The 26496-nt window shown below is 39.9% G+C and overlaps 1 protein-coding gene and 1 long non-coding RNA gene across 7 annotated transcripts in view; one reads left to right on the top strand and one right to left on the bottom strand.

Annotated features, from left to right (window-relative positions):
- Window positions 1–26496, bottom strand: part of LOC126764836 (DNA topoisomerase 3-alpha) — a 64084-nt gene that overhangs the window by 26248 nt on the left and 11340 nt on the right. Inside the window, exon 11 of one of the 6 annotated variants that reach the window (XR_007668105.1) lies at window positions 655–847. The exons of 4 other annotated variants lie outside the window; for them this stretch is intronic. Coding sequence is in view for 1 of the 2 variants with exons in the window: in XM_050482416.1 (XP_050338373.1) it covers window positions 988–1003 (16 nt within the window). In the remaining variant the exon portion in view is untranslated. Of the gene's footprint in view, window positions 1–654; window positions 848–914; window positions 1004–26496 lie in introns of those variants that run through there. One more of the 6 variants, XM_050482416.1, reaches the window with a different exon arrangement.
- Window positions 18728–20120, top strand: LOC126764992 (uncharacterized). The gene is made up of 3 exons (XR_007668210.1): window positions 18728–19189; window positions 19245–19525; window positions 19601–20120. It is a non-coding gene; the product is annotated as an uncharacterized LOC126764992 (long non-coding RNA).

Genomic DNA, 26496 nt, shown 5'->3' with positions numbered 1-26496 from the left:
ACACGCTCTCTTACGGGGCATCCCGAAAGGCAAAAATTTCTTGTATACGAAGTGCTTTGCTGTATGTATTGCCTCTGGAGGCGAGTATTAAGACGGTTGTGTTAAATAATAAAAATAAAGTACGAAATAAAAAGTACATTTTCTAAATATTTTAATATATTTTTCTATAAAATTAATATTTGGTTTATTATTTTAAATTTGCAGAAAAATTATACAAAATGGTCATTGTAAAGTAAATATATTTAAGAATACTAGTTTCAATTTGAAGTCGATCGGTCAATTACTCCTTGAGTTATGATGTCAGCAATTTTGAAAAATTTCGTTTCGAGAAAAACGCGTTTAAAGTTTCAACTATCCTATTTATACATGCGAGCAGTCGCTCTTTAGAACGCTGACATTCAGAAACCATTCAAGATACGACCTTGTCGATTTCACAGGATATTTTTGAAAATATAAACTGTCGATAAAGCGAAAAAAATCGATTTTTTGAAATTGTCACACTGGTATAGCCCATTTAATTTAATAAACTTGAATTCAGGCATAAATTAAAATATCAAGAAATACATTTGTAGAGTAAAAGTATATAAAAGTATTTAAAAATTTAAACGGTTCAGGAGCTCAAAACATGCGCTATATCAGCTCGAATCTACCTACCTGACGCCATTTCGTCCCCTCATACAGATTTGGCAGTGACAATAGATTTGACTGTTTGCCGAGATGCGGGGTTATTTTCCTTGGGATAACTCACATATTGGCCGATATTAGCGGTACAAAGTCATCCGGAAGTTCGAAAATCTTTATATTAAGTATATGGTCCGATTCAACCCATTTTTGACATAAGGACATACTATTAGAAGAGATGGATTATAAGTTAATTTCAGTTATATATATACATATATCACACATTAACCGACATTTTCGACCAAAAGTCAATTATAGGTGCAGGCAGTGCCGGTTTTAACACTACCAGCGCCCTAGGCGAGATTTCTACGGCGCCCTCCAACTGCAATTCAAACCCATTCGAAGAAAGGGAAAACATTTAATGAAATAACCGTTTATTAAAAGAAATAATTATTTATTATAAAAAATAACTATTTATTACAAAAACACTAATAAAATTTTACTTTTCTGGCCTTTCTATCAGCGAACTCTTTTGTAAGGTTGTCAAAGTCGATGTTTTCGTTTTCAATTGACAAAGTTGCTAAGTTTGTCAATCTAGATTGAGAAATTGTTGATCGAAGATAGGTTTTTATCAGCTTCAGCTTTGAAAAGCTCCGCTCCCCACTAGCAACCGTTACAGGTATAGTTAATAATATTTGCAATGCTATCCATACATTTGGATACCCTTCTTGTAAGTTGCAATCTTTGATGAAATTTAAAACAAAAATGGGAGTAACCACATTTTGATCAGGCAAAAAGGAAGGAAAAGGATTCATCACACAACATACAACCATCTATGTCTGATTTAGAGTCTACAGCTAATTTTAATTGGAGATCACTACAGAGCTTGACAAGGTCGAGTTTTTCTGGAATCTGCTTAACATTGTACAAAAAAGACCAAGATTCCGAGTACTCATATAACTGTTCGAACCTTTCATTGACTGAAACTAATGTAGTGTCCAAAAGACAGTTGAAAAATTCAACCTCAAATTTTTTTTCTGGAGAAGTTATAAGGTTATCGCATGCAATTTCACTAGCTTGACGCTTAACACGTCGAATTCTTGTTGTAGCTCGAAATACAGGTTCAATTTCTATTTCTTCGGCCAACTCCTTCGCAGTTAAAAAAGCGCTTTTAGCCTGTATTTCTGTTGTCTTCCAAGAAATTGCAGCATTTTTTCAACATTTCTGTACATTTACCAAGATCCATATCTGTTGACTGTAGAGATTTGCTTACAATATTTATTTGATAAAGTATGTCATACCAAACAACCAATGAAACTATGAAGCTGAAATCTTTTAGCTGTTCGACCAGAGTAGTAGCCTCATGAGACACTTGAACATCAGTTTTCTGAGTTTCAAGAGCCAAAGTAATCAAAGCATTTTGGATAGTACTAATTTGATAAGGGAACGCTTTAACACTACTTATTCTGGCTTCCCAACGTGTGTCACTGAGCTTTTTTATAGTACTATATAGTCCCAAGTGATCGGTTAGAATTTCCATCGATGAACAAAAGCTGAAAACAATGTGTACAACCTCTGAAGTACCCCAAACAAAGTGACTGATCCTACGGATGACTTAGCGGCATCGCATAGTAATAGATTGTAGCTATGACAGCCACACGGCACATAAACAGCTAAGATGCCTATGTCGAGAATTCTCCTTTGAACCCCAATATTTTTTCCTTTCATATTAACCCTGACCCCTGCAATCGTTCAATTCTAGTCCGTATTTATTTAAAACATTAATAATAACTTCAGTCAGTCTTTCACCAGTTGACTCATTGACAGGTATAAATTCCAAGAAATGCTCTTTTGCTGATATTTTTTCATTATCGTCTGATAAATCAACAAATCGTAATGTCAGCGAAAGTTGTTCTACATGACTAATGTCAGGAGTACAGTCAGCTATAATAGAATAATATATCATTGTTTGCAAGATTTTTTGTAAAATGGGAATTAGAGAAATGTCGGCCTGTATCATTCTTCGGATAATTATCAATTTGAGTTTGCACTGGGCCACTAGTAATTATATGATCAATGATTTTGCCATTTCGAGTGACTGGCCAAGTGGCAGGATCCGATATATTGGCGACAACAGTACTAACGTCATCGAGAATTTGTATTGGTTGTACATCACCAATGGAGTCATCCGGAGCAGCATTTGTAATTGTACCACAGCTTATCATCTCAAGTTGGGAAACTTTGTCCACAATCTCTTTAACACAATCTTCAGTTATCTGATTTGACTTGTCAGATAGAGGCTCCGCTACCGATACATTAATTTGTATTCCAGATGTAGATGGCATATTCAGGTCTTCATTTTTTGTTGTGATATATTTGGGATGTTCGAGCAAGCAAATAACCGCGGCAATATTGCAACCCTGATGTTTTTTTTGCAGATACTCAGCTGATACTTAAACAAACATTTTGCAAATATTTTGCGCAGCGTGCATTGGAGAATTGAAGTTTAAGAAGTCTTAAAAATGAATTTTTAATTAATTTAACAGTGGATAACTTGGTGGATAGTGAGTGTAGTTCACATCTCAAATACAAAAAAGCAAGGAAACAAAGTTTTGCGTAAAAAAGTGGCTTATGACCGAAATTTTAAAGAAAAGGGCAATAGTAAAATCGCAAAACTTTAAAACAATTCGATTTTATCCTCCAGATATATATTTATCACATTTTTGAATGTCTCGTGAAACGCAATTAATGATAATAATTAGTTATAGACAAAAATAAAGAGCGATTTCGCTTGCCTCATTTTTTCCATCAAAAATTTTGTTGATGCCGATTTGGTCACTTTTGCGCGCAAGAAATGTCAAAATTTGAGTTGCTCGAATGTTTGACATTTGCAAAAGTCGCTACATTTTTGCGTCGAACATGATGCTTTGCAATATTGCCGCAGTGATTGAGACTCGAACATCCCCTTTATCTATATTCATCAACTTTTTTGTTCTCTGAAATTCCTTCTCTTTTTCTGCTTTCCGTTTTCAGACATTTTGTGCTAATCAATTTTTGTAAATCAATAAAATCTGCAACAAATTAAACCTTTGGGTCCAATAATTTCTAAAAATTGATAAATACAATAAAATTTACAAATCAAACAACTTTAAACAGATTTAAATCGTATATTAGGTTTTTTATGCAAAAATAATTGAGTTATTACTCGTTTTTTTTTCAAAAGACTTCGAACTTTTTTGTATGGACCTTGGCATAGGCTAAAATTTTAAGTACCTAAAATGTCGTATTTTGATGTACACATAGGTGTACGTAAAACGTACGCCAGTCGACAAATAATATGCATAATTACAAACAACAAATATTTTTTGACAAGATGTCGTAAATGATATATTTTCTGAGATATTTCAGTTTGAAAATGTAAAATAAAATAATGTATTTTCTACAAAAAAATTATAGGTATTGCAATTATAATAATATGTATAAAAAATATTACATTTTTTAGAAGCCACTTATTTCTCCGCCACCCCACGCCAAACATTTAAACAAACAAATGTTACCTCTTTATTATAATAATTATAGATAGATATAAGTACTTACCTAATTAAATAATCCGACAAAAAACAAATACAGTAGAGGCCCGCTAATCCGGATCAATTAAAACCGGCCCCTATCCGGGATATAAGGAAATCCGGATTACCAAAGACATATCAGAACTATGTATCCCTTTCCGACCGTGTACGCACAATTGTGCGTGTGCGTTTAAATTTTATTATCTCCTTCAATATCTGCCCTATTATAATGAGACCTGAATAGCACAATTGTGTGAGCTGTTTGCTTAATAAAAAACATTACGGACCGTTTTCGGGGTCCGTTAGTTTTGGTGAATTTTGCTATTTTAATATTGCATTTCAATCATTTGCAAAAATGAGTCGGAGGAGTAAGTATGATAGATTATTTGACTTGTTTAAAAAGTGAAAATCATTATCAAAAATGTGTAATCTCAATCAAAACAGAACAAGTTTTAATTAAAAAGTGGCATTCAGTATTTATTTTGTAACTTCAAGTGTTTTTTAGACTGTTTTGTTTCAAGTGATACAATTGTGCGTGTCAGGACTAATTTAACGAAATATGAATATGATCTTTTTTTCATTTAGAGCAATTCACTGAAGACGAAATACTTAGTGCACTATTGGAGTCGGATTTAGAGGATTTTAGTAGCGATGACGAGCTTGTGGATGCGACTTGGGAACTACCTTCTGTGGGAGATGAAACTTTAGACGATCAAAGTGACGAAGATGATCACGAAATTAACGCTACGGAGACACCACAAAATGTCACTGAAACCGCCAATCGCCGTGATATTTGGAGGAAAAGACCTTTTGATATACAATTGGAAGAGAGTGTTGCTCAATCTGCGGAAATTAACGTAACTTTGAAATCTCCTAAACATTATTTCTCTGCTTATTTCAATGACGATTTTTTAAAAAGAGTAGTGGAGTACACAAACAGGTACCATATGCTTACGAAAGGAAAACCACTGGCGGCTACAATCGGAGAAATAAAGAATTTCTTTGGTATAATTGTTGCAATCAGTTGCATACGTTACCCAAGATTGCGCATGTACTGGGAAAAAAACCAAGACTTCCTATTGTAGCTGATACAATGAGTGGCGATCGTTTCCTTCTTTTGTCTTCATGTGGTGGACGCCAATGAAGTAACAGAAGAAGAGAAACAATCCAATGTCTTTTGGAAAATAAAACCTTTGATTGAAGTTATTAGATCAGCTTGTCGAAGCCTTCCCAGAAAGCCAGGCGATAATTGTTCTATAGACGAACAAATGATCCCATTCACTGGCCGTTGTCCTGTTCGACAAAGTCTCCCTTACAAACCAAGAGGAGTGGGATTGAAGAATGAAGTCTTAACAACATCTGAAGGTCTGGTGCTTGATTTTGAAATCTATCAAGGAATACGAACTTGGGTCTAGGACCAGCCTTCGTTTTGCGTTTGGTTGAAACACTGCCAGAACGTTCAAATGTTTTTTGATCGCTGCTTTACGACAATACCGCTTCTTCAGACGCTTTTAAGTCGTGGTATTTATGCCACTGGGACAATAATGAGAAACAGAATAAAAAATATCCACCTCACCAATGAAAAACAAATGAAAAGGGGCGATATGGAAGAATTTTGACATAGCGAAGACAATATTGTCGTGGTGCAGTGGAAAGATTCTAAAGCGGTAATCCTGGCATCATCAGCTTATGGTTGTGGACCGGTTTCCAATGTTAAACGCTGGGAAAAAAAGAAAAAAGGTATGTTGAAGTTCCAGCCCCAAGGATAGTAAGAGAATACAACAAATAGATGGGAGGCGTGGATATTTGTGATCAGTTAATGGAGGCATATCCCTCATTTTTCAAGACGCGGAAATGGACTTTGAAAGTTTTCATACACTTCATTGATCTTGTTTGCTGTAACGCTTGGCTACATTATAGAGATCATAGCAAAATAAAATCGAAATCTCGGGCAGATTCTCATGACCTGCTAAGTTTTAAATTAGCTTTAGCTGAACAACTGATCGCTATTGAGAAAAGGACACATGCTGAGTATGAATCCGACACCGAGGAAGAAAAAACTCAAGGTTTTGCAAAAAGATATCGTCCATCTTCCCAGCCATGCAACGATAAGAGGCTTGATCGGTTCAACCACTGGCCAATTGAGCATGATTTGTCATCCGCAAGATGCTGTAGGCTTGTTGGTTGTAGATCTCGGACACGCACATTTTGTTCCAAATGTCAAATTCATTTATGTTTAAATAAAAGAGAAAATTGTTTTATGAAATATAATACAGAAAAATAATAAATATAATAAAAATAAAATTGAATTAAAGAACATTTCGAGTTATGTATGCACATTTTTTTATTTGAAATCAGACCGAAACGCAACAATTGTGCGTATCCTAGAAATAAAGGATAAACTGAAAATTTCAAAAAACAAACGTATTGGTTACTATCTACAATGGCCAAAGTAATAGGACCTAAAAGAGAAACAAATGTTATTAAGTAGATTTGCTATAGGACGGAAAGGGGTATTATGAAAAAATATTTATAAATTTCTGTTTGTTTATTATAACAAATAATACACATGTTTCAAAAAAACAAAAAAAAACTTAAACCAATAAAGCATAAAAGCGAATGTAGTGAATAATAAACATGTGATCCGGATTAGAGAATACGGATATAAAACGTCGGTCCGGATTACAAGGGACATAATAGAAACTTTGAGTTTTTTAACGCTGTCCGGATTACAGTGGAATCCGGATTAGGCCATGTCCGGATTAGCGGGCCTCTACTGTAAGTATATTTTTTTACACCATACAACTTTTTAGATAAAACTAATGTCACTCGATAGTAGAAAAGGATAGTGACGAACATAGCATCGCAATGGAACACGGACCGTCTGGTTACTACTTCGCGTCTGTTTGTTTTAAAATAATTGTTTTGTATGTGCACCGATTTTATGAATGCGAATGAGCTGAGTTTGTTACGCTTCGCTAAAATAACGCTAGCTCTTTTTAACCAAAAAGTTAAAAGTGTTTTTCTATGATTGGGGATTCCCCGTAAAATGAACTCCGATTTAACAGATTGAATAATGCGTTCCATTCAAGAGTTGCTAACATAAAAAAATCCGCTTAATTTAGGGAATTTAAGCAAACTAAGCAGACCTCGAACTATGAGCATGAGCTGGGGGGCGCCTGCGACGCCCTTTTTGACCGGCGTTCTACCCTAACACCGCTACTGGGTGCAGGGGTCTAAATATTCGGTACCTAGGGGCTTGATCCGTTTTTACTGGACTTAAACAATTTGTTTGTCATAAGGAGGCACACACTAAAGCCATTATTCGTGCAAAGTTTTATCCCGTTATATTAATTGCATCTTGATTTGTGTACTGGAAACTGAACGTAACAAGTGGAATTTAAAATTGTGCTGTATGGGAAGTAGACGTGGTTGTTATCCGATTTCGTCCATTTTCACAATATGGCATAAGAATATTAGAAGAATGCCACGCACTAAATCGGTTGGTCGGGTCTTGAGACATGGGATTTCACAAAAAGTGGGCGGTGCCACGCCCTTCGTCTAATTTTTACACCAGCTGCCATAAAGCTCTCTTATACCATCTCGGTGGTAATATTTAATGTCTCTGGCGTATGTAGTTATTGATTCATCGCGCTTTTAATAGTTTTTAACAATACCGTTATATGAGGAGTGAGCGGGGTTATCCTCCTGGTTGCAAGAGTATTAAAAGTTATATTGTACTTTGATAAAATTTAGTCAATGTCTATATTCGTCGTAAACTTGAGTAACGTTGATTTATGCCTCTATTACGGTTTTCAATTTCACTTAGCTTAACTGAAGATAATTAAGAATAATCAAACTATTTTTTGGTATTACGAACTTCAACGATTTCCAGTGGTAGTTTCATAGGTGTTACCTAAGATGTGAAGATTTGAAGTAATTATATAAATTCAATGCACTGTTCCTAGGATTTTTCGAATAAAATTAAATTTCCTCAGCCATTTGTGTTTTAATCCACCGCGTACAAACACAGTATTGATAATATTTTTATGTATAGTTATTACAAATATAAATTTTATTTTAATCATATTAATGCATCAATGAGTTATGTAAAATCGTAAAAAATATTTCATAACAAAAAAGTGTCAAAATGAAGTCTTATTGGCCCTCGGAAAATTTTTAATGTTTAGAGCAAAAATGGAATTGTACCACAAACTTAGTTTTTTTGCAATAAGCTGACAAAAAAACTAATATTTATACAATTTAATATTCAAAATGCTTCAACCAATGGAAATTTTTAATAGCTCACCCGTAGGTGGTTAGTCAAAGCCATCAAGATAAAGATTACATCAATTTTGAGAAAAGGTTAACAGGTCAGATTAGATAAAAATATAATTAAAAATAAAACACAGTAAGCTAAAACAGTCGCATAATTTTCTTTATAAATGTACAAAGATTTTTTAAATTTGACTGAATCAAAACAAAAACATATACGACAGAATGCTATAGTTCGCAATACCATAATCGAATTCCGAACAAAAGTTTTCATTCGAGATACAAATTTTTCGTTCGCGTGAATCATGACATGGACTGATTTATTCACACGAAGGCTGAATACTTCAAAAATGCATAGTCTTTAATGAGCAACGCTGTTTTAAATCTACATTTTGGTAACTTATTCAGTTAAAAACGTTTGAAAAAAAAAGAATTTGTTATTTAAAGATATTTAATGTTTTTCTTAAAGTGTAAAGTTGCAAAATACGGTAGACAACTTCTCTTGAGCAGTTCCCCGATTCCAACAATTTTACCTACTATAAGGTCGGCAAAAATTCCTCCGCGCGGATGTACACTAGGGCATAAGGGGATGCATTTCTCCATTCATCCCCTTAGGGTGAACTGTTTTATATGCAAACTCACAAGGAAGTGAACGAGCCATTGCTAATGTGGTACCTGCCGGTAGGTATGAAACGCTAGAGAGAAAAGAAACGGCGGTCGCGATATGTAGCCGATTCTTGAGTTGCCTTGGCAAGAGGAAGTGAAAAACGGCCGGACACAATTCGCCACAAACAATTGATGCAGTGTTTCGGATCCAGCGTTTGCAAATCGTATAGAGGAGTTCAAAGCTGAAAAGAGGCAGTGTTTGACAGAGATCGACCCGAGGGCACTCTTGCAAAGGAGAAAGTTCAGTGATGTAGCCGAGAAGCTGTACGTGAAGCACCCGGCCGACAAAGAGACTACGTCTAAAGCAGCGAGTTTTCGGAACGACATCTGGCGCTCATCGACCGCAGTAACTCGCTAGATCAATTAGTCGCAGAAGGAGGTGAAAAATAGTGGAGATGAAGCTTTTGGAAGCCCTCTTCTCAATAAAGTAGACATACTATACAATCCATCCATGCCTAAGACGAAGGTAATCATACCTCGCGTGGTAGACCAGGAACCAAGGTTACTGCAACGTTAGAATATTCAAATAAAGATGGATGCTAAAGCTAAGACGTGGCTTTAGTCCAGGAACGATGGATAACGTGGTCGCTGGGCTACGGTCACAAAACCACATTACATATTCCCCCCAGCGCGATTGATAAGGTAAGAACGGTGATATTGGTGAACAAAAATCTATATTCCCAAATTGACCTAAGTCTTTTCACAGACGTCTTGAAGCAGTAAAGGGTGTCAGGAATGAGCCAATGATACTTGCGCTACGCTGGTCGCTGATACCAAGCCCATCATACGATTTAGATATCAATCACAGAGGTGAATATCAACTTTACTTTATCTTTATCCCCAGTATAGATGCAGTGGTAGAGAACTAGAGGGTGCTAAGCATACCCTCATTTTCTGACTATAGATACATCTATTTCTACAGACAGATAATATTAGACAAAGACTTACACCTTGTGCGTAAAATTCACATGACAAACCTCATATCTTGCAGACACAGAGTTCGGTAAAATTTAACGAGGCCAAGCTAGTGGGAAGCGAGGACTGTTGGAACGAGTATAAAGATCTCTTAAGGGAATACAAAAACTAGATACGCAGAACGAAACGGCAGTTCTGGAAGAATATTTGTAGCAGCTTTGAAAAAGCCAACAGTGGTGCGGCTCAGAAAACTATTATAAAAAAATCCTCCCCTCGCCCCGTCGAATTCGCAATAGTTGCAGGGATTGCACGAACAACTGAGGTCGCATTAGAAGACGTAGTCTGTGTGCAGCCAAGCTGTATGGACGCGGTTATTAGGGATTGGTGCTGTAAACTTCCCCGAATATATCATTACGGAGAATAAAATAAAATAAGCAATCTGCTCATTCGACCCATTCAAATCTCTCGGGCAGGTAGAAACAACCCAATTTACTCGAAAGAGTTTAGGCCTAAAGCTTAAATTTCTTCCTTTTGAAAACATTGTACTGCAGACTGAGGGCTTTCTCCCTCTCTCAGGAACTAGTGCAACACAGCGATTGTAAGGCCAATTCTGCTGTACAGTGCAGTAGTGTAGTGAACAGGCTTCCAGAAATATCTCTAAAGGTGGACTACTACTACTAGGACTACTGGTGGCAGGAATATTTACATATAGAATCTTCGGGCATAGCTCGATAGGTATTGGCGGTTTCGGAAGTACCAACTAATTAATCCCACTTTTCATTTGGAAAGAAAGTTCAGAGTAAACATAGAAAAAGATGATTGGGAGGACGGAGTGGTGCAGGGATATACTGTCCATAGTTAGGGATTCGTTAGTTGACTGTCGACGCGAATAGACGTGCGTGCCGTTGCGATTTTTTCAATGTATTTTTTCTGCGATTTTTCGGTATTTTGTTTTTTACGGTCATTTGTTTCCGGGATTTAGCTGGCACCTTTATTGCCTGGCGCGTGTGCGTAGCAGTCGGTGAATTGTTTGTGCGGTCGTTGGGTGCGAAGGTTAGTGACCTCGAGTGTTTTTGTAGTGGTACACATTTTTGTACAGTACGTTAAGTAATTTTATTATTACTACATAATATACGGGCAACGTGGTCATCCACGTTGTTGTTATTGGCGGAAGCTTCGCACGGTTCCAGTGCAGCACCGTATTGTTAGCATTCTGTGCTGAGCATCTGGCGTTCAGTTGACTCAGTTTCAGGAGGATCTGGACAGGATTGCCCAAAGGGGTATATGTCCAGCGTTGGGGACTGCGACTCATGTGAGGACCAGCGAACCGTTTAGACCACGGTGCGATTCGGTACAGCGCCACATCGGTCGACTTAGGACCGTTACGGGGACCTTGTCCGGCCGGCGGCCAATAGAGTGGCCTTAGTCCGACCACTGGTTGGCTGTGCCCCAGCGAGCACGCAATAATCGACCGATTGGGATCAGTCCGACTGAGGAGTCGGAAAGCGAGATGCCACCTAGACGGAAAAGGAGGACTAAGACCCTCGCTGGAGGCGGGGAATCCGCCACTTCCACGGAGGAGGATGATTCTACGTCGGGTGGCGAGGGGGAAGTGACGAGACCTCCGTTAAGGTCCCTACCGCGGCGTTAGGCGCGTATGGGGTCGCCGCGTAAAGAGGGCGAAACTGAGGGAGGGAGCGGGAGTTGTGGTGAGAGTGTCTATGTGGCCACTACTGAGAAAGTGGTTGCGCGTACGGGGTCGCCGCATAATGTGTCCGGAAACGAGGGACGGGGCGGAAGTTGTGGTGGGAGTGCCAGGGTTGCCACCGCTGAGAAAGCGGTTGCCCAACCGTCAAGGCTCCGTCGGCACCGATGCCTGCGCCTCCAGCACCTGTGCTTTAAGCAGTCACACCGGTGACGCCGAAACCTGTAGAGACCTGGTCGATCGTGGTCAAGAGTAAGGGACCAGCAACTTCCTCTAAAGAAGTGATCAAGAAGCTGAAGGGAGGTGGGGCGGTTATTCGCACTCCCTCTGTTTTAGAGAGGGAAATAGTAGCGAATAACAAGAAATTCGAGGAGGTGGGGTTGGACCTCTCTGTCAACCGGAAGTTAGGTCGTCGGGTTGTGGTTCAGGGGGTCCATACGGAGATCCCCATGAGAAATTTATGGAGGAGTTACTCCGGCTGAACCTCCGGGACTTCAGCCCGGCGTCGTAAGGATGACGTTAGGATGGTCAGTGGTCCCTGGAAGGTGATCGCTGATGGTAGCACCAATGTGGTCCTTGAGGGTACGGACAAGTTAATGTCCGCTCTCTTGAAGGCAGATAGGTGCTACATCAAGTGGTATACCTTCCGGGTGCGAGCGGAATGCACCCCATTGTCGCAACTGTGCATTTAAGGGTAGGCCAGCTGGGCACCTTATGATGTCAGCTGTATGTCCGATTTACTGTGGTATTGTTGAGCTCACCAGACACTGTTGGGAGGGATCATCTAGCTTAACTGTCATGGCTCTTATGCCGTAATATGCGAATTGGGGGTTGCATGGTTGAGGGTGGGTGTGGTATTGCCCTACTCTAGGAGCCCTACGCCACCATCTGAGTAGTTCGGGGTCTTCCTGGGGGTTTTAAGGTCTTCACGGACTTTAGAGCTAACGCTGCAGTAGTTGTGAATAATCCAAGCTACGAGTGCGTCTCAAAAACTACGATTGCGTAGTTGTGGATTCTTCACAGCTGGGTGTATGTGTCGCGATAGAAGGGGAATTGGGTAGGGTGATTGTCGCTAGTTTATACTGTAAATATAGCGAGCCCCTAGAGCCCTACCTGAGCTACGTGGGTAAGCTACTACTACTTGCGAGTAGTAGCCCATTTATCCTAGGGCTGAATGCGAATGACTCGTCCTCGATGTGGTGTGGTAAGGTATCCCGGCATTCGTCTGGATACCAAAGCCACAGTCTAGGCGAGGCATTAAGCGAATGGGTGGTGGCTAATAGCCTCCACATTTTGAATGAGCCTCGCGAATGGTATACCTTCGATGGGCCGGGGGGCGTGAGCGACATTTACGTGACGCTCATGAATCATGCAGCAAGTAGGGCTTTCAGCGTTAGATGGGTGGTTAAGGGAGGGTGGGGATCATAATTTGATTCAAATTATGGTTACCCCTTAATCCCCTCCATCGCCTAATGAGAGTCCATTGCGGCGATGGCGTACCATTGGTATTGACTGAAACCAATATAGACTCTCGGTTAGGGAAGCGGTATCTAGTATACAGCTTATAGAGTTGGGAGTGGACGAGCAAATTACTCGTCTGTATGGGGTAGTGTGGGGGATAAACGATAAGGTACTTAGGAGGTGTGATTGTTATATGGCTAGGAAAATTAAATGGTGGACGCGTGAGTTAACCTTGAAGAGGAGAACTGTTAGGCGATTCAGGCGAAAGTTTCAACGCGCCTGATGGTCTAATTCTGATAGTCCCAGCTTAGGTATGAATTTAGTTGTGCGGATAGGGAATACACCCAACTCTTTTTTTACACGGTAACTATAAAATTTTAAATATGCATACAAATTATATGTTCATATGGCATTTTATTGAGCATTAAAACTTAAAATACATAATTCATACAGGTGAAAAATTGGTAGATTACGCAAAAAAGAAAAGAATTCTGTTAATCCAGAATTAAGAACAAAAAGATTAGAATAGAAATAAGGAAAAAATATTTACATAGCTACATAATTATTCGTCGCTACTTGATAACAAGCGCAATTGTTTGCGAGGAACTGGACTAAAGTCGGTATCATCGCTGGAGATATCCATTTCGGCAATGTAAATATCATGCGAACAAAATGTGTAGGTAAGAGTTATCGAATAATTGGATTTCCCTTTTACTACTATGTATGTTCATTTCAGCAATGGTGCTAAGTGTGGTAAAAACAAACATAATTACAAGACAGTAATTTTGAAACCGTACTATGTAGATTAAAAGTTTTTTTTTCAACCGTGTAACTTCAAATCCGTTAAAAAAAAAGAGTTGGGTGTACAAAGAAATGGTAGTGAAGATTAAAGAGGAAGAAAATAGGAACGACCACTGGGGTCAGGTCTATAGGATCTGCCGGGGTCGTAGGAGGGAGGATGTCCCCTCTCTTCGCGTCGGTCACACTCTGCTTTCGTCGTGGAGATAGTGTGCGGGGGTTCTGTTGGTTGCGTTCTTTCCAAGGTCAGAGGTGCAGGTACCTCAAGCACAAGAGGTGCCTGTACCTCCATACTTCTTCTTCCTTATTAGCTGCACCGCTTACGCGATTATAGACGAGTTAACAACAGGGCGCCAGTCGTTTCTTCTTTTCGCTACGTGGCGCCAATTGGATATTCCAAGCGTAGCCGGGTCCTTCTCCACCTGGTCCTTCCAACGGAGTGGAGGTCTTCCTCTTCCTCTGCTTCCCCCGGCGGGTACCGCGTCGAATACTTTCAGAGCTGGAGTGTTTTCGTCCATTCGGACAACATGGCCCAGCCAGCGGAGCCGCTGTCTTTTAATCACTGAATTATGTCAATGCCGTCGTATATCTCGTACAGCTCATCGTTCCATAGAATGCGATATTCGGCGTGGCGCGCAAAGGACCATAAATCTTTCGCAGAACTTTTCTCTCGAAAACTCGCAACGTCGACTCATCAGTTGTCGTCATCGTCCAGGTCTCTGCACCATACAGCAGGACGGGAATTATGGGTGACTTATAGAGTTTGGTTTTTGTTCGTCGAGAGAGGACTTTGCTTCTCAATTGCCTACTCAGTCCGAAGTAGCAGCTGTTGGCAAGAGTTATCCTGCTTTGGATTTCCAGGCTGATATTGTTGGTGGTGTTTACGCTGGTTCCTATATAGACGAAATTATCTACGACTTCAAAGTTATGACTGTCAACAGTGACGTGGGAGCCAAGTCGCGAGTGCGACGACTGTTTTGTTTGATGACAGGAGATATTTCGTCTTGCCCTCGTTCACTGCCAGACCCATTTGCTGTACCTCCATTAGATGACGGGAAATTAGGGTACGCCTTTGGCCAGGTCAGGTCTAAACGGTCCCCAGGATACAATAAGTGCATCTGGGAGGGATATTTTTAGATTCAGGTTTTGAACGGAGAGATGTGTAAAAGCTTGTGGAAGTTCATTCCGGAATACCTGGACGCCATTTATAATAAGTGCGTCTGGGAGGGACATTTTCCATGTGAGTAGAAAAAAGCTAAGGTTGTTCCTCTCCTGAATTCCCCTGATAAGATCAGGAGCGATCCTCGTTCTTATTGGGGCATCAGTCTCCTTCCAGTACTTGAGGAGTCATGGTGGAACGGCTTCAGGAGCTAACGCGGGGTATGTGGTCAGATAGGCAGTATGGGTTCAGGAAAGGACTCAGTATAGAGGATGGTTTTACGTTTAGAATGTAGTTGGAGAATGTCAACAAATAATCCTTGGCATGTTTGGTGACTTCAAGGAGACGTTTGATTACCTAAGCTGGGATCGAGTGGTGCAATGGCTGGAGGAGCTTGGCTGTCCGGATATTACTCTTTGGCAGAGTTATTTTTCGGACAGAAAGGCCTCTCTTGTCGGCATGAATGGGAGTGTGGAGATTGGAGTTGTTCGTGGCTGCCCGCCACGGTGTTAGCTAGAGCGGGCGAGAGGAGATCTCCTCGATATCGTGAATGCTTGGGGTGTAGGTGTGGGGGTTGACATATCGAGGAGAAAACGGTGGCAATGCTGCTTAAGAGCAGATTGTCACCGGTTCGTCCACCGTTTGTCCGTGTAAATGCGGTCAGCATCAGATATGTGACGTAAGTCAAATATCTGGAGTTGACCATGAGCGAAAGGATGTGTTTTATTTCACACTTGGCGAAGGAGCGACTACAGGCAACCGTAGGCAAAATACGCCGCATTTTGAAAAGTGACTGTGGTCTCGGACGTCGTGCTGTCCGCACCATATATCGTGGCTTGTTTGTGGCCTGTGCCATATATGGAGCCGCTGTATGGTGGGAGGCAGCCAAGACTGTCTTGGAGTCTCAAAAACTCCTCTCAATCCAGTGTTGTATGATGCTTACTTGTTTGCCTGTGTGTCGCACCGTCTCAACGGATACTATGCAGGGTTTGTTAGGTGCACCCCCTCATGACCTGATTGTGATACAGCGTGCTCTTGCATTTAGGTTAAGAAGGGGCTTGAATGTGTCATTGCTGCGGAATAACTGGATTTCCGACGATGATGTGGAGAGGGAAGGATATCTAGGGAGCAAGAGGCTTCTAGATGATAGGGTTAGGTGTAGGTGGCAAGAGTGTTGGTACATTTGGGACGCTGGGTTCGTTGAGTATAACCCAGACTTCAGATTTTGTCTGAGTCTGGCTTTTCTGCTTACAGGGCATGGGCCTCTGAATGCATTTTTGCATCAGAGGAACCTATCGGATAGGTCGGGTTGTTTTCGTGGGGCGGGGGTAGAAGATTGGGCGTATTTAATAGCAGAATGCCCGATGTACTCGGACATTATGGTATAATCCCGACTAGCCGGAATACCGAACAGTTAGGGTCGTTTTCGCGTGAATTGTTTAAGGAATTAGGGTTAGATTTTGTATGAGTGGTGCGTATATATGATATGCGTATGGGGTCCAACCCCTGGCCACCAGTCCAAGGCCGTATGGAAGCTCAACTGGTAGTATCTTCGGGTACGAGGTCTGACCGGAGACTTAATTCTGGTACCACGGGGAGCAGGAGCCCTTGGAGTTTACTCCAACCTGCTCATGCGGACTGGCCCTCGGGGAGTATCGTGGTGATTGTGGTTAAAACCCAAATGCGGGAAGAACTGACTTTATCAGTTGAATGTGGAGTTGCATTGCAAACGGGTGCCGGACCCAAAGCACGGCAGAGGTTTTCGATGGCCCTCGAACCCGACCAAGGTGGTTAGTGTGTCCATTCCACACTGCCAATTGGTACTGAAAATGCCTAGCATTCTCAGGACGCTGATCAACGCATTGATTTGATCCGCTGTGCTCTTGAGCGCCGTGGGATAAGGCTAACGTTAGCAGGTATGGACATTGTCCATAGTTACGCTTATGGCAGCCTTTTAAGCAATCGCTCCAAGCAGAGGTCTTTGCTATCGAGAAAACCGCAGGGCAAGCCTCTAATGCATCAGTACATAACTACAGACTCAACATAAACTTGGACAGCCAAGCAGCTATCAGGCTTTAACTTCGTTTCGCATGGCGGCAGGAAGTATCTTGAAAAGCAGGGCAGCAGTGGAAAGTGCCACCAGAGGTAAGTGCCTTCACTTCTACTTCTGACAAGTCATCGACGGCAATGAGATAGTGGATATTGCCAAGAGTGGTGTACGTCCTACACCCGTAAACGTGTCAACAAAAGAAAACCGATGCATTGTATATTCGATCTGGAAAGATACATGGTAAGGAAAATAAAAATGCAATGGAACGTTCCACCTGGGTATAAAACTGCAAAAGTCATGTGTCAAATGGTAGATCGGAAATATATAAAATTCTTATTAGCACTGCCTAGAAGGAACTAGAGGAACATGATCGAAGTACTCACTGGTCACTGTATGGTGGCGGTACACACCTGCAGAATGGTATTGACAGAAAAAATAAGAGCAAGGCATAAGGGAAACAATGTAGCATATCTCGCTTTAAATATTTACGAACCCCACGATATGAGGCACAGGAAGAGGTATCGATAGTGAGGACACATGTCTATTGAAATTCGCGTCAAGCGTAGGCATCCACTTGGATGAACACTCCATATATGGACCTCGTAACTGAACTCCATCTGGTATCGCAACGGACCAAAACTAGTCTATGCGTGGCTCAGTTGCCCACCAGACTAACCTATAAAAAGGGTTGATAGTATTAGATCAAAGGTGGTTACTCAATTACCTGCAGTAGGTACAATTTTACTCGTAAAATATAATTTTGTACTTTTGTGTGGAAAGGCAGCTGTACTCTTGCTTCGTCGTCTGCGTTTCACTACATCCAGGCGACCATCTCTTTGTCTCTTTATCTTTTTCCCATGAGCTGCCCTCTAGCAACTTCATGATTTCGTTGCGGCTCTGTACTTGGGCAGTTATCAGCACAGGCTGTCGAATGTAAACCCAAAATATTAGGGATGTTGACATTCTGACAATCGACTGTGGTGTTAAGATCCAGTCTGTGCTTCTTCGACGAGTTCACGAATATAGTCGCTGTGGCTTTAGTAGGGGTGACACTCTCCCTTCTAACAAAAAAGAAGCGAGAGAAGTCAGAGAGTTAGCCGTTAAGTTTTGAACGATTTCATTGCCTGATTTCAATATCGTGTCTGCAAATGAGGTGATGGAAATTTCCTCTGGTGGTTGAGAAAGTTTCAAAATATAGAAATTAACTAGTAGCGCGAAAGGGACACGACTCTGAGGAACCCCTTGTTTAATGCTTCATAATTTAGAATTTTGATCTCGAAAAAGTACGGACGAGTGCCCATCACTCAGTCAGTTCATGGTCCACCTATTCAGCCCAGAAGGGCTGAGTTAATGGTTATACACTTGTCTTTATTTCTAATTCCAACATAACGCTTTATTACTCATTCTCTTATTAATTTTACTTACATATATCTCAATTGCTCTTTACACGGGAGTAGTAAACCGTGTATGACTACACAATCTGGCAGCCCTTATATACTAGATTGTTACCAAAATTTCGCCACTCGAACAATCTAGCAACCACGAATATAACTGTCTAGTTAATTGTGGCAATTTATCGTCGATTCTATTTTGTTTTCGTATCCGCACACATGTAAATATTCTGAGTTTTAAACTTGTTTGGTACTTCCGAGTCGGATGTATATCTCAGATAAAAATTGCAGGCAAACAAAAAACCTACTATTCGTAGAGGCGATATATAAAAATCCTGTTATTAATATAAAAAAATTTAAAAAGGAGAGACGGTTTTATACGAGTATTCACGCTTTTATGCATGCATTATTGGACTTTGTGGATAATTATGGTGTTTCAACAGACAATATCTTATTTGATAATTGTTTAAATGGCGAATAATGCTTTTAACCCTGGACGTGCTTTGTTAGTCGACAATCATCGTGATTTGCAAACAGCAGCAAAATAACGATGCCCGTCCAAGGTTTAATACAACAAAGGTAAACTTTCTGATTTGTATTTTATTTTTTATAACTAAAACGTTTATTATTGCAGATTAAAAAGCCGAGAGACTAGTAAATGTGAGCATTAATGATTTTTCCGCAGTTTGCACCGATGCCTGGAACAAAAATCCGTGCTAAATTTTGTGAAGATATTTTGTCAAGTAAAAAGGTTTTCCATACAATAACTTGATTTTGATGAGTTGCCGATTAACTTGTTATGCCTTCTATAAATTGTATTTACTTTATTTACTAAGTGCTTCTATTATTGGTGTTGCAAAACAAAACTTTTACATGACCTTCAAACTTTGGTATATCGGCTTTGGTATCGAGGTGGTACAGTGCGAAATACTCACCAATTCTTTTCAACAAACAAATTTAACTAATATAATATTTTTTTCTTTTCTACAGTTACCCAATGGTAATGTGATAAAGGTTTCGAGGCCCTTTTCTAACCAAGTTAGTGTTTAACATGATAGAAGCGGCCAATATCGATATGCGCCCGAAATTGTACTAGTATATCGTGCTGTCTGGTGGTTCAGCCAAGTATCCAGTACTTCCCAGTTTATTGGAACTTGAAATTAATCACTTGTATTTGGAACATGTGCTCAAGAATGATGTGGATAAATTAGCGGTACATAATTGCAAATGAAACAAGTAAGGAAGGGCTAGCAACTTCCTTTTGCCTTGATAATACTCTCTAAGGGCCTGGCTCAATGCTGGCTGGCTTTACTTGCTTTGCTGTGAGAACTCTCAAAACTGAGTAGAACTACACTAGAGCATATGAAACGAGACCAAATATACTCTTGCTTCAAGCACTTGAAGTTTCAAAAAGCTATATGTTCTATGTGTAAGCGCTTTTGACAATAGATTTAGTAACTATGGTTGCATTTTTTTTTCTACTAAATATTGGGACACAACATTTTATCGCATAACCATTTATTATAATTTGAAATATTTAATATATATAGTATATATATAATAAAATAACGTTTGGCAAAAAACTAGTTAAAATTAAATTTTAAAAAATACTTAAGCCATTACTGATGTTTTGGTTTGATCCACAAAATATTAAGTAAGTGGCAACCGTTCTTGTAACATCTCAAAGCGCGTATTTGGTCATACAAGCATTTAAAGTACGAAAAGTCAACGAAAGCAAGTAAAGCATTGGGCCTGGACCTTAACTCTTCAACTCTTATGGCGATTATTTTGTGACGAAAAAATAAAAATTGAAAGCAATGGATATGCTTTTTACTGCTAATGGGCAACAAATACGCAAACATGTTTGTATGTTAGAGCTAACAAACAGCTAACAAAAACAATAAACCTTAGGGTGACTGATATTGATTTTATGAATAACACATAGATAACCCATTCCCTAACACATGTAAATAGCAGGGATAACCCATAAAAAATAGTTGAGGTTTTGCGCTGCGACCTATGGTGTATTGTGCTCCTATTTCAAATATGATTACAAACGACAGCACACTGAAAAATTCCAGGAGCTTGCTGGGCGCGATGGAGGTGGTGTGATCCCTGTCCATAGATAAATTCTAGGCCCTTGAGTCTGCTTCAACAAATTGCTGAGACATCTAGAGGTAACTCATAGCTAACATATTCCGTAACAATGACATATGACACATTGTAAACAGATTCGGTAAACAAAATATGTCCCACTGCTAAGCAAAACAAAACCAATAGTGGACATAGAAAGACAACCTGCCATAATTATAATTTAATAGAGCTGGAAAGAGACATTGAACATCCAAGGAGCAATGGGTTACTTTTTTCCCATTTACTGAACAAAAGTAACAGATTTTTAACTTAAAATGGGTATGTACGGATTGTGGAGGATCTCCAGACTAAGAATATATGTACTGAAAATCACAAAAGTATTTGGCATGTGAAAATGATTAATTAAAACTCGTGTTTCTTTGCCTTTAAATAATTTTTAATTTAATTTTCAATCGCGTTAATAAAATAAATAGTTTATACTTCAATAATTCATTATAACTTTAAAACTCTCGGGGTTCCACTTTTAAAACTCTTTTGAGCACACTTGTTGATGAAATTTGGTGATTACGTACTTTATTTTCTAGATAGGCCCAAAGATTTTCAATTGGATTATTGTCGGGGCTTTGTGGCGGTGTTGACCAATGTTTTGTGTTGAAGAGAATCCACATTTTAACGTCGTGGACTGTATATTTCGTGTTGAAATAAAAACTCATTTTTTGACATGCCCATTTTTTCAGCACTGGAATGTAAATTGAGAATGAATAAACAAGGATGCTTATCCGTTGTCTTGTCTATAAAAATGAGATTCCCGATTCTCTGAGCTGACATGCAACCCCATACCATGACGGAATCATCGCCGTGCATAACAGTTGCTTTGATGTTTTAGATATTTAATTCTTCATTTGGTTTCGGCCAGACCATACGAAGATCATCCGATCAAAAATGGTTATATTTACTTTCGTCTCTAAATATTCAGAGGTGTTGTGGAATCCAAGACAGAATTGCTTAGCCGTCAGAATTGCAAACCAATTCTGATTATCAATGGTGTCACAGAATCTGATTGGATTTTCGTCTTTTCGAACATACGCAAAACCAATATTCGAACCAGCTGTTTACTAATGTGACAAAACTTGCAAATGATTACATTTGGAAGCAATCCTATTAAAGTTTTTAATGAGTTCCGAATTAAAGAAAGATTTTAAGAGATAACATATATAGAATGAATAAAGATGCATTTGGGTGTTAAGTTACGTTTATTACGTTTTCTGAATCTTCTTTAAGGGAGGAAACTGCTTTAGAATCTCTTTAAAATGTATGGGCAGAAAGCGAAGACTTTGACGCGCGATTTCTCGATTTTTCAATTTTACGATTTTTGGGGCAAAGTTTATTATCTTTGGCATTAAATTATCTTCTATTTAAACTATTTTTAAACAATGTTTAAACAACATAAAGTAAAATTTTTTTGGCCTCTTTTTTTCTAATTTTTAAAATTTTTTGAACATAAGTTATTAACAAATTTGAATCCTTTTGAATTTTTTGTTTCCGATAGAAATTGCAACCTGCATACTGCCCGCCGTCCGAAAAATGCACATGCGAGATGCATCGAGCAATTGTTTAAATATATAACTATAAACCCTAGCAATTTCGTTTTAATCAATTATTTCTTTCCCTCGCAAAAAAACATCAAAAAAATCTATTTTTTAAGCCTCTAAAGCAGGCTCCCCCCTTAAATATCCGCATTTTTTTTTCAAAACTCAATAATTAAAACTTTACGTGTTTTATTCTTATGTTTTCTCCTATAGAAATAAAGATAAATTAATTCGTAACAATAAAATAACTTGATTTTATTTTGATTTTTGATTTTATAGGTATTCGCGAACGATAAAGTCTTTTGTTTATTTATTACCGATAAAAGTGTTTTTTTTCTTACAGCACGGCCGTGTAAATTGCTAACATTCATCATTGAACATGCTTACTTATCAGCAAAGCCGAAATACTATTAAAAATATATGTATATCTATTTTTATACATACATACATACATATGTATGTACATACATAAAAATAACAAGTAAGGAAGGGCTAAGTTCGGGTGTCACCGAACATTTTATACTCTCGTATGATAAAGTGATAATCGAGATTTCATTATCCGTCATTTACATATTTTTCAAATACCGTATTTGTGTAAAGTTTTATTCCGCTATCATCATTGGTTCCTAATGTATATATTATACAGAGAAGGCATCAGATGGAATTCAAAATAGCGTTATATTGGAAGAAGGCGTGGTTGTGAACCGATTTCACCCATATTTTGTACATGTCATCAGGGTGTTAAGAAAATATTATATACCGAATTTCATTGAAATCGGTAGAGTAGTTCCTGAGATATGGTTTTTGGTCCATAAGTGGGCGACGCCACGCCCATTTTCAATTAAAAAAAAAGCCTGGGTGCAGCTTCCGTTTGCCATTTCTTCCGTAAAAATTAGTGTTTCTGACGTTTTTTGTTAGTCTGTTAACGCACTTTTAGTGATTTTCAACATAACCTTTGTATGGGAGATGGGCGTGGTTATTATCCGATTTCTTCCATTTTTGAACTGTATATGGAAATGCCTGAAGGAAACGACTCTATAGAGTTTGGTTGACATAGCTATAGTAGTTTCCGAGATATGTACAAAAAACTTAGTAGGGGGCGGGGCCACGTCCACTTTTCCAAAAAAATTACGTCCAAATATGCCCCTCCCTAATGCGATCCTTTGTGCCAAATTTCATTTTAATATCTTTATTTATGGCTAATTTATGACACTTTATAGGTTTTCGGTTTTCGCCATTTTGTGGGCGTGGCAGTGGGCCGATTTTGCCCATCTTCGAACTTAACCTTCTTATGGAGCCAAGAAAAACGTGCACCAAGTTTCATCATGATATCTCAATTCTTACTCAAGTTACAGCTTGACGGACGGGACGGACGGACGGACAGACAGACATCCGGATTTCAACTCTACTCGTCACCCTGATCACTTTGGTATATATAACCCTATATCTGACTCTTTTAGTTTTAGGACTTACAAACAACCGTTATGTGAACAAAACTTTGTTGCGAGAGTATAAAAATGCAAGGGGACACAAGTCATAAATTTACAGATAAGATAACATTAAACGGAATAATCCAGGAGAACGCCGAGTAGTTTTTGCGTCGGAGCTGATCCCTTTAGACGCGCACCAAGATTGATGCGATCACCGAAACAGGGGCTCACCGTGGAAAGGCCTGAAAGAGCGAGATCGTCGCCACCAGCGCTGCAAGACAGCACGCTTCGAGCGGAACCATCGCAACCAGAAGGGGACATTATGGCTGAATTGGGAGATATGATCAAGAGGCTAACGGAAGCAATGAAACTGCCTCAGCGATCGATCAACAATCAGATCCGGGATCTGCTAACTTCTGTCACAAAGCTCCATAAACGCGCCCAAAGCGAGTATAACAAAATTAAAGCTACCAGGCAAAATGTTCCTTTGAGGCACACAGGAGTGGATTCAACTCCAAAAAGGCCCCGTGAGGACGAGCTGCAGACGCGAAAGACCCCGCCAAAAAAGAAAGCCAGTCAAGAGGAAGTCCAAAAGAGGACCACTGCGTGGAAGAGGAATGAAGGAAACATTCCTACAAAAGAGCGGAAGGCAGAGGAACAGGGAAATGAATGGACACAGGTGAAACCAAAAAACACACAAAACAAGAATAAGAAGACGGTTTCTGCTCCACGTCCGAGGCCCGATGCAATTATCATTGCCCGCAATGGTAACATGTCGTACAGCGATATGCTTAGAGCCGTGAAAAAGGAAGATGCTCTGAAAGAACTTGGAGAAAACGTCTCGAGGATCCGGAAGACGGCAAAAGGCGATATACTTCTAGAAATGAAGAAGGCCCAGATGAACACAGGAGCATATGAAAAGGAGATATGCAAGGTTTTGGGCAACCAAGCACAAATAAGAGCCCTAACCCACGAAGTATCAGTGGAGATCCGAGACTTGGACGAAATAACCACTAAAGAAGACATAGCGGTGGCAATACGATCACAAATCAAAGAGCTAAATTTCTTTGACGAAAAAGCGATCAAAACCATGAGGCAGGCGTACGCGGGCACTCAAACGGCAGTCATCAGCCTTCCCGCAGCGGACTCAAAACGGCTGCTTGACGCCCATAAGATCAAGATTGGATGGACGGTATGCAGAATAAGGGAAAAGCCGAACCTCAGAAAGTGTTTCAGGTGTCTGGAATATGGCCATCTGGCGAGAGCATGCACGAGCGAGGATGATCGAAGCAAATGCTGTGCTAAGTGTGGTGAAAAACTAAAGGGGCATTTCGCAAAGGAATGTGATAAAAGCCCGTCGTGTGCAGCATGCAAAAGCAGTGGGAAAAAGGAGACAGGTCACCGGATAGGAAGTTGGAAGTGTCCTCTATATCAAGCGGCGTGCAAAGAGATAAAACGAAAGTTGTCCAAATTAATCTAAATCATTGTGAAGCTGCTCAAGATCTACTGAAGCAAACAATCTTTGAGGAAAAGGTAGAGGTGGCGATAGTGTGTGAGCAGTACAAAAACATAAACACTGCCACATGGATCTCCGACAAGGAAAACAAAGCTGCCATATGGGCCTGTGGAGGCAACGCCTTCCAAGATAAGCCGCTCGTGGGCAAATCTTACTATACGCGAGCGAAAATAGGTGGCATTTATTTTTACAGCTGCTATATCCCTCCGAGTGTGCTGCTGGGAGATTACGAAAGAATTCTAGACGAACTTGTCCGAGACGCCCTCACTACTACACCAAACGTGATAGCAGGCGATTTTAACGCATGGGCAATTGAATAGGGTAGTAGCTACACAAACAGGCAGGGTAATGCCTACTCAAAGCGTTTTCTATGTTAGACGCAGTGCTACTCAATACCGGTGATAGAAATACTTTTGAAAAGAATGGACGCGGATCGGTAATAGATATTACTTTCGCCAGCAGCACGCTAGTACGATCAGCAAATTGGAAAGTGTGCGACTTTTACACACATAGCGATCACCTGGCCATCATGCTGGAAATCCGCAAGCAATCACAAACTCGATCCAGCGTTAAAAAATTGCAGAAAAAAGGATGGAAGGTTGAAACGCTAGATGAAGAAATTTTCAAACTAATGTTGGATGGGAACTTAGATGATGCGATCAGTGTAGACCGACAGGCTGAAAAACTAGTGAAGCACATAAGTAAAGCCTGTGATGCTGCTATGGGTAGAAAAAAGCACAACATAACCCAAAGGCCCGCATACTGGTGGAACGAGGAAATCAGCACACTAAGAAACGGATGCCATAAAGCGAGACGCCTATGCCAAAGAAGCCAAAGTACGCCACACCATGCAAGACTGCGAGAAACTTTAAAAAAAAAAACGCAAGGAACTCAAGAAAGCCATCAAAAGAAGTAAGTCCTCAAGTTTTAAAGAACTATGTGAAAAGGTGGACGAGAATCCGTGGGGTGACGCGTACAAAATAGTGATGGAGAAAATCAGAGGGAGTAAAAGTCAAGCACCAACATGTCCGACCCTCCTAGAAAAGGTGGTGAAAACGCTTTTCCCAACGCAAGAACCCCAATCGAGTATAACAGTACCAACCGTGATGGAATCTCCAATTGCCGACGAGAAGGAGGTAATGGATGTGGCGGAGAGATTTGGCAACTCAAAGGCACCAGGACTTGATGGCATCCCGAACAAGGTACTGAAAAATGCAATCAACCATTGCAGGAGGGCCTTCGCCGAACTCTACTCAC

The sequence above is a fragment of the Bactrocera neohumeralis genome, unplaced genomic scaffold (genome assembly GCF_024586455.1).
Source record: "Bactrocera neohumeralis isolate Rockhampton unplaced genomic scaffold, APGP_CSIRO_Bneo_wtdbg2-racon-allhic-juicebox.fasta_v2 cluster10, whole genome shotgun sequence".
Taxonomy (NCBI): domain Eukaryota; kingdom Metazoa; phylum Arthropoda; class Insecta; order Diptera; family Tephritidae; genus Bactrocera; species Bactrocera neohumeralis.
This window is presented reverse-complemented; position numbering and strand designations above follow the sequence as displayed.